Source organism: Sceloporus occidentalis, unplaced genomic scaffold, assembly GCF_023333645.1.
Source record: "Sceloporus occidentalis isolate IW3139 unplaced genomic scaffold, rSceOcc1.0.p SCAF_6, whole genome shotgun sequence".
Taxonomy (NCBI): domain Eukaryota; kingdom Metazoa; phylum Chordata; class Lepidosauria; order Squamata; family Phrynosomatidae; genus Sceloporus; species Sceloporus occidentalis.
The window spans coordinates 119611503-119629205 of NW_028316986.1; the positions used below are offsets into that span (position 1 = coordinate 119611503).

Consider the following 17703-nt stretch of genomic DNA (forward strand, 5'->3'; position numbering starts at 1 on the left):
GCATGGATTCCTCCAGGAGAAGCATGGCATGAACTGTGAGGCATTCCAGAGTAAAGAAAGGTTAGTGCAAGAAAACATGGCAAGAAAATGTTGAGGAATGGAAATAAGGTAAATAGGAAAGGGGTGGTGTGAAACTGTAGTTCTGCTAGCAAAATATTCTGAACTTCGATTTCCCTGCAGCACTCCACAGCAACAGAAACTACGTACAGGTTTTTTCTTAATTTTAGAGACAGTTTTTTTTGGGGGTGGGGCACACAGAGGAAGGCAAGTCCAGCTCTGTTGGTTCTACAGTCCTCCCAATAGACGTTTATCATTGGATCCTGCCTACTGTATTTAATAATTTGTTTACTGGTCAGATGAGTCATTGGCATTAGTCTTTTCTATTTTGTATTTTCCCGTTTTCTATTTATAAGACATTTCAGTTATTACAGGGACCTGAAAGTTTATAGGAAACAAACAGACTATAGGGAAACAAAAACATTTTTTCTTCTCTTATTTAAAAAAGTACAGAAAATCTAGTTATGGTGCTACAGTATTTGTTGTTGTTATTCAATGGCCTCAATTACTGGAGAAGGCCATAAACTGTAGATGACAATGCAAGAGAAAACTACCTGGTAAACATCACTGATCCATGTAACTACAGTCTGACCTTACTTTAATATTACAATGCAAAAAGTGAATTTGTTTAAGAGTCAAGAAGAGATAACATCAGTATGGTGGAATAGTAATTACATCAAGCAATAGTTAGCCAATGAGCAGAAATTACACTTGATCCACTGGCTTAAATCCAGGTGGAAGATAGACTAATTTTGCCTGTATAAAAGAAAAGCACGGGGTTTATTCCTTCTCAGCATTGACAGACAAGCTGCAGCTAAGTTTCAGAATTTTCTTTCAGATTTTTAATCAACTGGCCTCATTTGGAAAAAAGAAGGGTAATATTATTTGTTAAAATTCTATGGCTATGTTAATTTATTTTATTTATTGTATGTTCCTTTCTCCTTGAAGCTGAATCTCTGTGAAAAAGCCAAATGCTGCTGCTAGTGTTTTGCTAGGCTGAAATGCATTGGGGTCATTGCTGATGACACCATATTGTCACACAGCTAATCGTTTAATAACATTTTGGTGCGCACTGCAGTTTAAGCTCTAAAATGGAAACAGCTTAAATTAAAAAAAAAAAAACCTATACACTGATAAGGTTTGTGGATTGTTTTATCCCAATTTTTCTGTTTGTGTACACTCTTTAAGGAATGTACTGTTTGGAGGGAGGGTGGAACTGCTTGCATGTTACTATTTGAATGTCTATGTGCAGCCTGATCCATATAACTCTACCTAGTATAACAGTAGATCAGTAATCTCTGGCCCTCATTGGGTTGGAACTCAAGGGCCCCTGGTACAAACAGAAGACATTTCCAAAGAGATGCTGCTTTTTGCTGATGTCTCCTTTCCTAGTTGCAGTTCCTTATGCTGCACTGCACCCACTTCTGTTAGGTACTGCCTCTCAAAAGTAGCCCCTGGGGAGATGGGAAGTGGATGGGGAAAGCTTTGGGGAAATTACTTATTGGGACTACTTAGCTCCTAGAATCCTACAACCAGCACGGCTAATAGCCATACTACCAGGAGTTTGGACATAGCAGCCCATCAAGATAATTTCCCCAAGCACTCTGCCTGCAGTTCTTTAGACACAAACCATAGTTCTCTGGATTAAGATTATTGTTCCTGAGGTCAGAAAATAGCAGCAACTTCAGATTTATAGTCTTTTTAAAAACTTCTCTGCATCCTTAAAGATGTTTCATTATAGTTTAGGTACACTTGTATACCTAAATATATTAAGTATGGATGCAACAAACATATATACTAAACAGGTGCACTGTTTATGATCAAGAATAAAAATTACATTTGGGGCAAAACCATATTTGTTTTTAAATAACTTGAGACTGCCCTATTTAAAGGTCATTAAAATATGTTATATACTTACTTATGTTGTGTATGCTCAATGGGACTTCCATGCAAATTGGAGCAAAAGGGCAGCAACTAAACATTTCTTTAAAGGGAAGTGATGACAGGAGTCAGAACTGGCTTGTTCAAAAAGGTTGTGTGTGCATAAATAGTAATGACAACTGAAGAAACAATCCAGTAAAAAAAAAAAAAAATACAACCTGAAGAAAGCACCTGGACAAGGGCCATATATAAAATATAAAAATATATGGAAGGGAGAGGCACTTAATCATTCAAATTACACAAACAAAATAATATAAATATTATACTGTCTACTGGACAGTTTGCTTTTTTATCAGATAGGGATAGTTGGATGGTATGCATTAATGAAATAAAAAAAAATCAAACAGTAACAACTACAGAGTTGTTTGAGAAAAAAAGTGCAAAAAGACAAGTTGCAGCAATTGTTTTTCTTAAAAAGTTAAGCCATCTGAAAGAGAAGTCTTTAGAGTGCAACAGATCACCAATAAGGAAGAGAATATAAGTTCTTGAGGGAGGGAATTCCCTATTTGGATCCTTTACATGTGTGCACTATTGAAGTTACATAGGATTCATAAGAAGTGAGAAGCACTATTGCCTTTTTTTTAAAAGTACATGTGTGCAGTATCTTTATTTTTCTTTCTTCTGTAGGAGAGTCATGGATTGCTATGCAAAATATGCAGCTGTCACTTTTGCCATGTTGTCCGTATCTCTGAATATTCTCCACTCTTTGCCAGATGGAGACTTTATCACACAGGGTGAGATACCTTTCATCTCTGAAATTAAAGGTGGGAAATGGTCTGAACAGTATTGTTGCTGGGTGTTATTATTATGGTTGTGCTTAATTTCAGGTTTTTAATGGAGTATTGATTATTGATTGTATGTACAGCACTGTGTAAATTTACTGCACTTTATAAATAAAGGATAATAATAATAATAATAATAATAATAATAATAATAATAATAATATTGTGAATTCATATGCTAGAAGCCACTTTAAGGAACTTTGATACTACAAGGTATCCAATACATATTTTAAATATAAAAATCTGGATACATAAAATGTATCAGTGAAATCACCACCATCTGTGTACCATGATCTTCAAAGAGATGTGTCAAATAACATTTCATGGCATAGTATCAGAATAAAATAAATGTGTACAAGTAGTGTTATCTTATTTTTCTTTGATAGAAGAGAAAAAAAATTTTTTGGGAGAAGTTGTTTCCATATGACTTTTTGAAGTATTCAGAAGCTAGCTAGGTGATATTGTGTGTATATATACCTTTAAATCACCTGTTAACCTATGGTGACCACATGAATTTCACAGTGTTTTCTTAGGTAAGGAATACTTAGAAGTTGTTTTGTCTGTTCTTTCCTCTGAAATATAGCTTATAGCACCTGGTATTTGTTGCTGGTCTCCCATCCAAGAACTAACCAGGGTTAGCCCTGCTTAGCTTTCAAGGACCAGACACGTTCTGATGCCTTGAGCATACTTCAGCCATATCATCATCATCATCATCATCATCATCATCATCATCATCAATCCGGACTTTCTCCCAATATAGGACCATACTCTATTTAAAACTTTGCAAAAGTGACATAATCATAGTTTTGGAAATAAATTCTACAAAATTTAATGGAACTTACTTCTAAGTAGAAATGCATAGGTTTGCTCTGCAAGGCTAAAATAGGCATGTAATAGAGTCCTGTGCACATGCCCTCTGGAATAAATACCATTGGCAAGAATCCTGTTGGCAGTCTACATACGGATAAACACCATAGTTACGGTGCTATGCAGTGAATTCCATCCAATCCCCCCAATCTGCACTTACTGGGAAGCAGCTGCTGTGGCTGATGGGGGTCCGTTCTCCTCAACTGCAAAGCAATCTTTGGTGCAGAACCTCTGTCGCAATTCCTTCTTTTACTAAAGATTGCTTGCACAAGGGGTGTGTGTGTGTGGAACCATCAACAAACTGTTCCCCAATCAAATAATAATAATAATAAATTTCTTACTTACCTCTTCCCATGGATCAAGGCAGGGAACAACAACAATTAACAAAAACGTGACATCAGTTAAAAACACACCTGTTAAAATACACATCAATTTAAAAGGACAAATAAGATGTACAAATATTAAACAATCCACATTTAAAATTCACAATTTAAAAATCATCTGGATAAGCTTACTGGAAGAGACTGGCCTTTAATGATGTCTTAAATTCAGCATATTCAGCTGTTGACTCTCTTATGGCAGGTCATTCTACAGTCTAATGGCGGCTATAGAAAAAGTCCTGTGGTTGATGGTTCCCAACCTAGTTCTGGCTGATTGGAGTAAACGGAATGGTGGTGTATCACTTCATTTTTATCAAAGAGTAAACCCTGATGAACCCTGATAGTATTTATGTCCTGCATGTGGAAAATTATGCTACATGTCATTTTTGGATGGATAGTTTATAAAGTAAATAACTGCATTACCTGACTAAAAACTAAAAACTATGAACTTTTAGTTTTTCATTTATGTGGATAATTAGTAATTACATATTTTAATAAAACTTAAATTTAAAAAAATAGTTAAGGACTATTCTACTGTTGTTAAATTTTTTTAATGGGGAATGTTCTCTCTCTCTCTCTGTCTCTCTCTCACACGCACACACACACACTCTTCTTGGCAAGCAGAGAGAGTGTCTCAGTGATAAATTGTTAATGCAGTAACATAAAGGGGCTACTGAAAAACTGTGCACAGACACTTTTTGCCCAGACAGTTGAAAGCTGTTGTGGTACCTGCTTGTGTTATGTATGCTCATTACAATGTTGATTTTATTGTCTCCATAACTGTTTTGATATATTGTTGCACTTTGTGCCTTACATAACTCCTATAGAGTTCTTCAGAAGGGTCAAAGGATTGTGGATAAGGATGATCTGGTAGACATTGTGTATCTGGACTTGCCAAAATGTTAGAAAAGCCTGTGAACAAAAGTTCCTACATTTTGCAGTCATAGATCCAAAACACACTCATAGACTTACAGAATAATAGAGTTGGAAGAGACCACAAGGGCCATCCAATCCAACCCCCTGCGAATCCATGCAGGAAATCTCAATCAAAGCATCCCCAGTGACAGATGGCCATCCAGCCTCTGCTTAAAAACCGCCAGGGAAGGAGACTCCACTACACTCTGAGGGAGTGTGTTCCACTGGCAGGGGGTTGGACTGGGTGGCCCTTGTGGTCTCTTCCAACTCTACGATTCTATGATTCTCTCAGGAAGTTCCTCCTAATATTTAGGTGGAATCTCTTTTCCTGGAGCTTGCATCCATTGTTCTCTGGAGCAGCAGAAAACAAGCTTGCTCCCTCCTCAACATAACATCCCTTCAAGTATTTAAACGGGGCTATCATATCACCTCTTAACCTTCTCTTCTCCAGGCTAAACTTCCCCAGCTCCCTAAGTCGTTCCTCATAGGACATGGTTTCCAGACCCTTCACCATTTTAGTTGCCCTTCTTTGGACACACTCCAATTTCTCCACGTCCTTTTTAAATTGTGGTTAATCTAGTTTGAAACCGCTTTAACTGCCCTGGCTCAATGCTAGGGAATTATAGGAACTGTAGTTTGATGAGGCAGTTAGCCTTCTCTGTCAGGGAGCTCTAGTGCCACAAGAATACTGGATATTTAAGGTTGCTGAGTTAGCCCAATATGCCAAACTGATGTGGATTTTAAAGGACAAACCAACTGAAATTTTTTTTCAAAGATTGGAAACCATTTATGGATATTTTGAGCAATAAGAAATCTAATGATGCAATAATTTGTGCCTATGGCTACTAGCAATTTTAGTAGTAGGATTGTAATGGCAGAATAATATATTAAGTATTTCTCTTTGCTCTCCCCCTCCCCCCCCCCCCCCGGATTACAGTCTGGATGGTAGGGTCAACCCTTTTGTGTTTTAGTTAACTAGTGTTAAATGTTTTAGTGTTTTAGTATCATGTATTCTTGCAGCCAAAACTAGAACAGGTGCAGACTGTGGTACGGATCATGAACTATTGATATCAAAAGTTAAAGCTAAAGAAGAAAGCAAAAACAGTCATAATACCAAAATATGATCTGAACAGCATATCAACAGAATTTAAGGACAACATAAAAACAGATTGATTCTATGGTCAGAAGTCAGGGACATAATAAACAGTGGCCAAAAATAAAGAATAGACACTATGGATAACAGATGAAACACTACAAGTAGTTAAGGATAGAAGGAAAGCAAAGGAAAGGGGAGAAAGGAACAGAATAAGAACAATGAATTCAATGAATAGTGCACAAGGTTAAAGAGGACTACTATAACAACCAATGCAAAGAAATAAAGAAAATAACAAAAAAGGAAAAACAAGAGATCTCTTCAGCAAGATAAGGGAAATTAAAGGGAAGTTCAAACCAAAAATTGGAATGCTATATGACACACTACAGGACCAAGAAGAAAACAACAACAACAACAATAATAATTAAAAAAACACTGGTTACAGTACATAGAAGTGGTATATCAAAGAGATGAAAAAATAGTTATGTTAGGCAAGCTATACTCAGGGCATGAGGCCACTGTTAGAACAGAATATGGAGAAACAGGATGGTTCCCAATAGGCAAAGGAGTCAGGCAAGGCTGCATATTATCACCATACTTGTTCAGTATGCAGAAAACACCATATGAAGAGCATGGTTAGACTTAGAAGAAGGAGGAGTGAAAATAGGATGAAGAAACATCAATAGTCTAAATATGCGGATGACACAATAATACTAGCAGAAAACATGATGGACTGGGAACAATTACAAAAGAAGGTCAAGGCAGAAAGTACAAAGGAAGCCTTGCTGGTGAACACAAAGAAAACAAAAATAATGACTACAAAGGACCTATGTAAATTCAAATTAGACAATGAGGATATTAAAATAGTCAAAGATTTCTTGTACCTGGGATCAAACATTGCTCAGAACTGAGACTGCAGCCAAGAGATAACAAGAAGACTAGGAACGGGAAGGGCAGCCATGAAAGAGCTATTAAAGATCCAAAAAGTAAAGTTATACAACTCAGCACTAAAGTTAGGATTGTCCAAGCCATGGTATTCCCAACCACTATGTATGGATGTGAGAGCTGGACAGTGAAAAAAGTGGATGAAAAGAAAATCAACTCATTTAAGGTATGGTACTGGAGAAGAGTGCTGAAGATACAGTGGATGGCCAACCCCCCAAAAAACAAACAAACAAACAAACAAACAAAAAAACAAACAAAAAACAAAACTTGAATGGGTCCTTGAACGGATCAAGCCCGAAACAAACCTACAAGCCAAGATGATTAAATTGAGTTTGTCGTAGTTTGGCCACATCACGAGAAGGCATGACTCATTAGAAAAAACATTAATGCTTAGAAAGGTTGAGGGTAGAAGAAAGAGAGGAAGACTGGACTCAGTTAAGGAGGTCATGGGCATAAACCTGCAGGAATTCAGCAGAGCAGATCAGTAAAGTACAAGGAGTCTTGGAGATCTCTCATCCACAGGGTTGCCATGAGTCGAGGTTGACTGGAGGGTAGTTAACAACAACAAAACAAATTAGTAGTTTAGTATTGGTTATATATGTACAGTGCAGCCTTGCCTTATGCGGGGATCCGTTCTAGGCCCCTCCCGTGTAAGGTAAATACTGCGTAAACTCGGGCCCATTCAACAGAATGGGGCTCGTATTTGCAGTGGTGCGGCATGCACGTGCCATTCCCTGTACTGCAGCGCGGCTTCTGCGTAAAGTGAAAGCTGTGTATGGTGCGCCCGCATATGGAGTGGGCACGCTGTATGTGCATTTTTCTTCATTCATTGCTTTTTCATCTTCTGTTTTTTCTTTTTTCTTTCTGACTGTTTATAATTTTAGTTGTGAATTAAATTGTTTGTGTTAAAATTAATAAACGTATAATTTTTAAAATCCAAGACTTTCTAAAAAAAAATGTAAAGAGAAAGTTTATTTTGGGTCTTAAATAAGTGAAATCCATTCCAAAACACTAAAAAGCAGAAAGCCATACCTCTGAGAAAGCCTGTCTCATTTCCCAGGGATCGTTTTATTTTTAATTGATAAATCCGTTATTTGTGAGAGCCATTTGCAAATTGGCCACGGGTTTTGATGTGTCTATGTAGAAGGACCCAGAATGGGACTATCATGAATATTTTCTTTTTGTGTGTCTGATAGGTTGCCCTGAATGTAAACTAAGCCTGAACACACACATGACAAGACTGTTTAGTGGGCGACCTGTTTACCAGTGTGTAGGATGTTGTTTCTCAAGAGCTTATCCCACTCCAATGAGATCAAAGAAGACAATGCCAGTTCCAAAGAACATTACTTCAGAAGCAACATGCTGTGTAGCAAGATCTTTCAAAGAGGTATGTCATATGGGGTTGTTTTGGAAGTTGGATGTTTTGTCTTCTTCCTCACTCTAGAATAGCATTGGCTTTATAATGCTGGTTGTGTAACTTAGAACTGCAGTTGAGATGCATTACATCCAAGTTCCACTACTGTTCAAAGAATGGAGAGGAGAGGAGGAGTTGGAGAAAGAAGCATAAACAGAAGGCAGGCTCAGACACTCTTTTCCCCAGACATATTACCAGCTGAAGTTCCTTCATAAGATCATGAAAACCAGAGAGATGCATCCTCATAATATTACTCACCCAGAGTCTAAAATGGCTCAAACCTGGGATGGGGAACTTTTCTCTTTGAGGGGTTGGTACCTGATAGGAAAATCATCAGAGGCTGCATCTGTCATTGGGCAGGACCATTATTAAAAGATGGTGGTGTCACCACTTTCCCTTTCCCTGGTGTCTTCCTAGCCATTGCCAGACTCAGCACAAAGTTTTCTTTTAAAAGTGGACAATGAGATGTCCCACTCTTTCAAAGCAACTATCATATTCCTTTACAATTCCTACTTAGGGGTGCCTGTGGGGTGGAAAAGAAATTGAAATGTTGTGGCCCACAAGCCTCGGGTTGTCTGCCATTGACCTTGCTGTACTATTGAACTACTGTTGAACTGCACACCAATAAAATATTTGTTTCACATTAAGAAGGCTTCAATCTCTTCAACAATACCTCTGGTGGGGCATAGTATAAGTCATTTTAGATGAAACATACACAAAAGTTCTATGTTTCTTTCTTGTTGCAGTGAACATGAATATAATTTTATGATATATTCTTATTTTCCTCAAGGCTCCCATCCCATATTATGAAAACACAAAAATAGAGAATCACACGGATTGCCATTGCAGTACCTGCTACTACCATAAATCTTGAGACCGCTATGACTGGACCACAGACGGCATACAAGTTTTATTCTGTTTGGTTTTGTAGCAACATTGTATAAGATCTTAACATTTCTGACAGAAAAAAAAGTTTTTGGCTGGTATCCTCTGCTCTTCTATTTCTTCTTTCCTTCATGCATTGAGATAATCAGATAAATATGCTTTAATATTTCTTCTAGGGACCAAATATAGCACTATGCATGATCACCAAAGTCTTGTTTATTTTGTATGTAAGATGTGAATTAATATACCTTCTGCATGAAAAGATACAATAAATGGATGGAAATAATGTTTAACTCAAAGATTTGTTTCATGCTAACTGAATTGTAAAGGAAGATGATGGTTGCTTTACAAAGGATTTGTGTATTCTTTTATTTTTCTTCATGAATTAGATGACACAACTTCAGTGACAGCCATAAAAATGAATTAATCTCATTCCACACACACACACACACACACACACACTCAATTAAAAGGAAACTTTAACATTTTTCAGTTTCTCTTGGTTTTAGAATGGATTGTTTTTAGTGTTTGTAATTGGTTAGTTTAAATCAGTGCTCTCTTTTGACAGAAACATGAACCTTGCACTTGATTAAGACATGAAATTTCATAACCCAGTACAGTCCCTGACTAGACAACTCTGAGTTTGATAAGGAGATTCACTAAAACCTGAAGTGTCACACAAATACAGTCAAAGAATTGTATGCTCAGGAATTTGTTTGAGTGGTAGAAGTCACAGCCTATCCATACTAAATTCCACTCTTGTTTTTTCCAAACATTCTTCATGTCAGCAGCATGATTTGGGAATTAGGAGGAGGTGAGAGGGGATAGGACATTTTGCTCATGCAATTTTGCACAATTCATGGTCAGAAATCCTTGCTGATTTACTGCAGATGGCCCAGAGATCTTCAAGCAAATCCACATTTACCTTCTGCCTATCTATGGGTCTAAAAGGTAGATTCCTGGCCCACTGCCCACCAAGAGCTCATGTCATTGAATAGCCCAAGGGCTGGTGCAAAATACTCAAAACATAGTAATACAAGCAATGACACACACACACACACACAAACTCTCATATGTCAGTTTGGCTTACAGAAAGCAGTGACTCTGAATTGTGACCTAATTGTGTTGAATGCCATGCAGGTTTCATGGGCCTGATGGAGAATCTCAGAGCAGGGGGAACTTGAGTGTTGCAAACATAGCAGGTAGGTAGAGGCCACTTTCTGGCAAGAGAGGATATATTGGTCTGTGATACCTTATATCGCTTGCACAGTAATGTCAGAAAGGAATACAAGGTGTGTCCCAGTTTTGACTAAAGAAAATGTAGAGGATTTAAATTCAGAATTCTAATTTCCCACCCCACAAAACACAGATGGCATACATGTAGATACTTTGTGATGCCATGATGCTATGAGGAAGTGACAGCATGTCAAAAATGCATTGGTGAACCCTATCATAGTTCTTGTGAACATAAGTGGGAAAGTGCACCTCTTGGTGTGGCCCCTAAAGCCCCACCCAACCCCCTAGACCCATTTGTTTTTAAAAAGGACTGATTTGGGTGATTTTTTTTTCTGACCCCAAATGTCCCAAAACTTCAGTGGCTTGCTTCCTTTATGCCCCCCCTCCCAAAAACTCCCTCCCAAAAGAACACACACTAAAAAGGAAAAACTGTCTGAATTTAGCAGAAAATCAACCAAAATGTTGGCCAGACATGATGTCTTATCCCTTCAGGCAGACTGAAACATACTGGTGTGGCCTACTGGGCAGGCCAAAGGTGAAAAAATGGTTCCTGTCTCCTGTGCAGTTGCTCACCTTGTTGTAGAAAATCAAAGAATTGGGTGTGTGCTTTGTAAAGTGATCAAGTGTATGTAGTACTTCATCTGTCAATTACATTTGTAGTGGAGATTTACAGTCATAATCTAATAATCTAATGTGGTCTGTAGGGAGATCCATTGCTGCGATGGCAAGACAACTGAACATTGTTTGGGAAAGGAGATAGTAGGGAGGGAACAAATTTTGCAAATGAGTTAATGCTCATACCACAGACACCACAGTGGGTTGGAAACACAAGAGTGCACATTTGTGGTATGGTGAAACACACATGAGCCAAAAAGTGATTATAGTTAATACACATTTAAGAATTCATCAAAAAAAGAATAAATACTGTTGATGCCATGGATGGAAGCTGCTTTGTTTGGATGAGTGCATGCATAATGTAAATCCGACATAAGAGGGTGGGAAGAACTGTATACTGTATAAGAAGCCACCAAAATCATAATATTTGCCATTTTAATTTACCATTCTGGCCTTTGCTTACACTTTCAGAGGGGCAGGCATGTAAGCATGTACTCAGAACTGTTCAGGAGCTCTCTCTCTACACAGAACCTTCTTAACGGATCTAGTTGATCTAGATCAGTATGACTAGCTTTAAATGCAGGTTGATACAATCCTGAAAACAGGATATAAATATGGTGTAAAACCTAGGAAAATATACACAAAGCAAACAGTTATATTTATTAATTAAATGTTTATTCTGCCCTTCCACCATTAAGATATTCACACTCAAAGACAACCAAAGATTATTGTTAGTCTTTAACAATAATGAAATACAAATAACCCCTCATCTTAATTAAAACATTATGAAACCAAGTAAATTAAAAACATAACAACAGCCAGAACATAACTGATTAGACGACTGCTGCTGGAGTGTAACAAAAACTGTCAGTGTGTGAAAAAAGATATCCACACCCAAAAAAAAAGATGATGTTAGGGGCATTATAATCCTCTAAAGGCCACAACACCCCAGCTTCTGTCCCTGTTCTTCCATATTTTGCATAACAACTCTGTGTATAATATTTAAAAAAAATTCGGAGCCCTTGATCTGGAGAAGAAAGAACAGCTCTTCTTGGAACAAACTAATCACATTATTTTCTAGGTTATCTGGCTTCATCTGGGGCTTAAGAGGAGGGATTGGGTTACGGTCTGCTATGACATCCAAACCTCTCCCTATTCAAGGCTTTTCCCTCTCTGTCCAACACTCATCTCCATCTGCCTATCAGATTATGAACTTTATCGCACCATGGGCTCCAGGCAAGGACGAGAATGGAACAGAAGGGGCCAGGAACAAGTGTGGAACGTGTGGGAGACACATTTTACTACATGCAAAGTCCCTCACTTGTTCTGTTCTGTTCCCCATCCGTTCCAGAGGGGGTAATTTTTGAGAACTGTTCAAAACAGTTCTCAAAAATCTCCTCCTCTGGGGATGGATTGGGAATGGAAAGGCAGGGAACAGAACGAGTGACTTCCTTGTGTGCAGTAAAATGTGTCCCTCACTCATTCTGTCCCCATTTGAGGCTCCTTTTGTGCCGTTCTCGTCCCTGCCTGGAGCCCTGAGTGATAAAGTTCTATATCTACCTGGATATCTCATCACTTTTTCAAACTCAGCATGTTGAAAAATGCTTTGTCTCAAGCCTTCCTCTCTTGGATTCACCTCTATATCTATTAAGACCATTACCATTTATAATACTGATTATGTAGTCAGATCTATGCTTTGAAACTTTTAACCTATGTAACTCTTTGAGATGTTCTTTATACCAATGATGCTATGGTCCTGTATAAATGATAACAGTGATGAACGATGCTGAGACAATGTATTGGGTCTTACAAAAGTATAAAGGTACTCTGGCTTGTATAGCGAGAATGGAAGGTTATGTGCTCCTTTGAAATTTAAAGAAGAATAAGAAAGAGAAGAAGAAGGAGAAGAAGTAGATAACTACTTACACAGTAGTTATCTACAGTAGTAGGTAAACACAAGTAATCATCTCATGAGTAGGTGAAAGGGATAGGGAGAAAGAAGCATAGATTCCACAATATTTGATAAATATAATTGGCATAATAAGTTAACTTTAATTTATCATTACCATTCATGGTACCATTGCACTGTCTGCAAATGTCATCTCCAAACCCACCTCAGAAGCCAAGCAGCCACATCAAGGGAAGGAGTTACTGCAAGGTCCTGTCTCAACTGCGTTTTGCACAGTGCCTCACTGGTGGGACAGGAATGGACATGTCATTGACCAGCACCCCACTCCCCAATGCCTCAGCAAGAACATCTTCACTTGGTGCGGCAGCCTAGCTTCTGTTTTCTGATGTGGCATTGCTAGACAGAACTATGACACTGGAGCTCTGTCATCATAGCTAAATCTGATGATACAGGATCTTGCCCAACTGATTTATATTTTTACATTTGTGTTACATCATTTTCCCACCAAACTCATGTGGCGTACAAGACTCTCCTCTCCATGGTACCATCACAATGACCCTTAGAGACAAGACCAGGGTCAAGGAGTGTATGTGTGCATGTGTGTGGCAGCCTCAAGGTTACTCAGTGAGGATTAAAACCTGGGTCTCCATGTTCTTGTTTTGTTGTTGTTGTTAACTGCCCTTGAGTTGGCCCCAATTCATGGACACCTTGTGGATGAGGCTTCTCCAAGCCTCCCTATCTTCCACTGCTCTGCTTAGGTCTTGCAAATTCATGCTTGTGACCTCCCTGAGTCTATCCATCTGGCATGCGTTCTTCCCCTCTTTCTACTACATGCTACCTTCGCTAGAATTATTATTGTCTTTCCTAATGAGTCATGCATTCTCATGATGTGGCAAAAATATGACAACCTCAGTATTATCATCTTGAGTTCCAGCGAGATTTCAGGCTTGAACCCATTTGTTTGTCTTTTTGGCCATCCGTGGTATCCTCAGTATTCTTCTCTAGCACCACATCACAAATTAGTTTATTTTCTTTCTGTGAGCTTTATTCACTGCCCAGTTCTCACATCTGTACATGTAATGGGGAGTACAATGGCTTGGACAATTCTCACTTTAGTACTCAGTTGTTTATCTGTGCACTTTAGGATCATGTCTAGTTTTTTCATAACTGCCCTCCCCATTCCTAGCCTTCTTCTGATTTCTTGACCGCAGTCTCTGTTCTGTTTAATGTTTGACCCAAGATACGGAAAGTCTTTATTTCAATTTCTTCATTATCTAGGTTGATTTTACGTATGTCCTCTGTGGTCATGATTTTTGTTTTCTTTATATTCAGCAGTAAACCTGACTTACTGCCTTAATCAGTAAGCCAAGTCTTTGTCTCACACTGCAATTACTGTACCACACAGAATCTCTAGTTTAATACTGAACTAGGTTACTTTCTATTATTGCTAGATATTTTATTTTAATAATTAAATGCACTGACACATTTTCTATGTTTGAAAAAGCATCCAAGCCTTTGCAGTATAATGAGTATTTGATGGATGTGCATTTTATCCTAATATGGAAAGCTTACTATAGTTTAATTTGGAACACAGTTGAGGGTCCTGCTAGGATGAAAGGATGAACTTTAAATAAAGCACAGGATTAATCTCAAGCAAACGGCTCTTTTATACATTTGAACGATTTTGCTGAGGGATGTCACAAACAGTGTTCAGAGACTCTCTTATGCATAACTCCAGAAAATGTATTATGAAAGTCAAAGCCAGCCCTATCATTAGGTAGAAGGAGCTAATTCCTTCAGGTAGCCGAGACTGGGGTCCAAAACACACTGCAGAAATAATTCAGTTTGAGACAGTTTTAACTGCCCTGGCTAGGGTTGCCATAACCCGGCTGCAACTGGGAATTTCCCGATTTTGGGGGCCCTGGGCCCCTCCCGTCACAGATGCCGCCAAAAACCGGGATCCCCCCCGGTTGCAGCCGGGTTGCTGCGGCCTGCAGGGCCTTGCTGCCCTCCTCCTCCTCTTCGGGGAGGCGGGGAGGAAGAGGAGGGCAGCGAGGCCTGCCTGGGGCGGAGGAGGCGAAGCTGGAGGCAGCGCCTCCCTGCGCGCCTGCGCCACCCTCCTCCTCCACCCCCTCGCCCCAGGCCGCGTGCCCGCCCACGTGGAGGAGGCAAAGGCGGACAGAGCCAGCGCCTCCTGTGCGCGGATGTGCGGGGAGGAGGAGGAGAGGGGGCGGAGGAGGCGGGGGAAGGTGGTGCGGGCGCGTGGGGAGGCGGGGAGGGTGGCACGCCTGCGCGGAAGAGGCGTTGCCTCCGTCCACCTTCGCCTCCCCGCGCGGCCGCACCACCTTCCCCCGCCCCCTCTCCTCCTCCTCCCCGCGCGCCCGTGCGCAGGAGGCGCTGGCTCCGTCCGCCTTCGCCTCCCTGTGCAGCTGCGCCACTCACCTCCTCCTCCTCCGCCCCTCTTCCCCAGGCCGCACAGCCGCGTGGAGGAGGCGAAGGTGGAGGCCGTTCACCTCCTGCGCGCGACCGCGCGCCACCCTCCCCGCCTTGCGCACGACCGCACCAAAGTCCTCCTCTGCCCCGTCCACCCCAGTCCACAGGTGAATGGAGGAGGGGGAGAAGGAGAAGGAGGAGGTGGAGGAGGAGGGGGAGGAAAAGGAGGAGGGGAAGGAGGTGGTGAGTGAGTGGCCAGAGGCCTCAAGGTGGGTTTTTGGGGGGGGTGCTTTTAATGCTAACAAGTCTCCCTTGTTTTGACAATGATAGTGCGATGATGATGATGATGAAGATATGAGTCAGCTTGAGAGGCATGCAGGCACTGTTTCTGAAGCGGAGAGAGTGTCACCTTCTAAAGTTTGTTTTGGGTGCTTTTAATGCTAACAAGTCTCCCTTGTTTTGACAATAATAGTGTGGTGATGATGATGATGATGATATGAGTCAGCTTGAGAGGCATGCATGCATTGTTTCAGAAGCTGAGAGAGTGTGACTTTCCAAAGTGCCTTTTCTGTTTGTTTTTGGTTCTGAGGCAAGGCCAATGTAAATTGCTGTGATTTTTACAAACTCATGCACAGTGAAGAAAAACCAAAGTCCCTTGACACACACTTCTGAGAAGTACACTTGGTGCAAGAACGGTGAAACCACCTTGACATGTTCAATATGCATAGCCATGTTAAACCATGCTAAATGTTAAACCGAAGGGGTTTGGTTATAGAATAAGCCTCTGATATAAGAGGCCACGTTAAGTAAAGCCATGTGAAATGCCCAAATGTGCTGTCTTGTGTGTTTTGGAATGGAGGTTGGGGGTGTTTTGCCAGAAAGGGAAGTACATTTTTGTCATCTGTCTAGAAATAATGCCCAAATGTGCTCCATTTTGATCATGCCTAAGAAACAGGCATTTATATTAAGATTTTTTAAAAAAAATCATTGAATTTGTTCGCGTGTCCTCCATTTTAAAAATGTGTCCTACATTTGAAAAATGTATCCTACATTTGTCCTACATTTGTCCTGGTTTGGAGGTTCTGACTTATGGCAACCCTTGCCCTGGCTCAATGCTAGGCAATTCTGGGAACTGCAGTTTTGTGAGTCATTTAGCCTTCTGTGTCAGAGAGCTCAGGTGCCACAACAAACTACAATTCCCAGGATTCCCTAACACTGAGCCAGGGCAGTTAAAGTGGTCACTTGGATTATTTCTGCAGTGGGTTTTGAACCTGGGTTTCATGAAAAACCAACAGGTTATCAATTACTGGTTTCTTGGCATCCTGTTTTTACTACCTACTTGTGCTACTTTTAGTTAACAAACCCAAGTAATTTGGTTAGCCCAGGGTACTACTGTATACTGTAACGTCTGAGGGAGGGGTGTCATTTATTGTATTGCCTCATATAGAACAGTATCTTGGACAAGCACTGCAATATAGCACTGAGCACTGGTTCAGTCCTATGACATTACTTTAACAGCCATTCCTCATTGCTCTGGGATCAGAGTGCTCTGGTAAAACCATTCTCTGGATGCAGAAGCTACTGCTTCCAGTCACAAAAATTCCCCCTCTGTACTCTCCCAGCCCTTCTCTTCTCACCCTCATATTTACCTAAAAATGATCTTTTAGGGAGAATGCATTAGTTCTTGGAAGACATAGGCTGGTTTTCTGTGCCCCTGAATCTAAATTGCCTGTGAATCTTTAGGAATCTTCAGATTGAGACTCAGCTTGCTTTGGACTGCTTCAGAGTCCTACTTTCCTTTGGATATCTCTCAGATCAGTCTCAGTTCTAAAGTAATCCAAATCTGAAGTGCATCATTACTGGCCTGTAATAATTTTCTTTCCCAGTCTTAATTTTACAGGCTCATTGCTAGTTTTAGAACACCATCTTGTGGTGAAAAAAATGACAGCATCTTCTTTTAAGTTAAAACATTAAATACTGTAGAATGAACATGCGTACATTTTAATGGTTAAGTATGAGCACTACATTATTTGTTTGTATAATAAGCAGAACTTGGAAAGATCTGGATAAATTTTGAACTGAGGCATATTTGAGAGCTATCCAAAGTCCAGTCAGTTTCAGTAAATGCTTCTGGTCATCGTCTTTGCCTCAGGAGCAAAAGGGCTTGTCTGGGGAGAAACTTTATCTATCTCAACAGGGAAATCTTCTCCATAATGTACTATGTTCCCATG

General features: G+C 40.0%; 1 protein-coding gene across 1 annotated transcript; it reads left to right on the top strand.

Moving 5' to 3' along the window:
- Positions 1-2605: 2605 nt before the first annotated feature.
- Positions 2606-9453, top strand: LOC149311324 (glycoprotein hormones alpha chain-like). The gene is made up of 3 exons (XM_089528543.1): positions 2606-2732; positions 8177-8367; positions 9185-9453. The coding sequence occupies exons 1-3, from the start codon at positions 2633-2635 to the stop codon at positions 9266-9268; spliced, it is 375 nt and encodes a 124-aa protein (XP_089384669.1). The 5' UTR covers positions 2606-2632; the 3' UTR covers positions 9269-9453.
- Positions 9454-17703: the final 8250 nt, after the last annotated feature.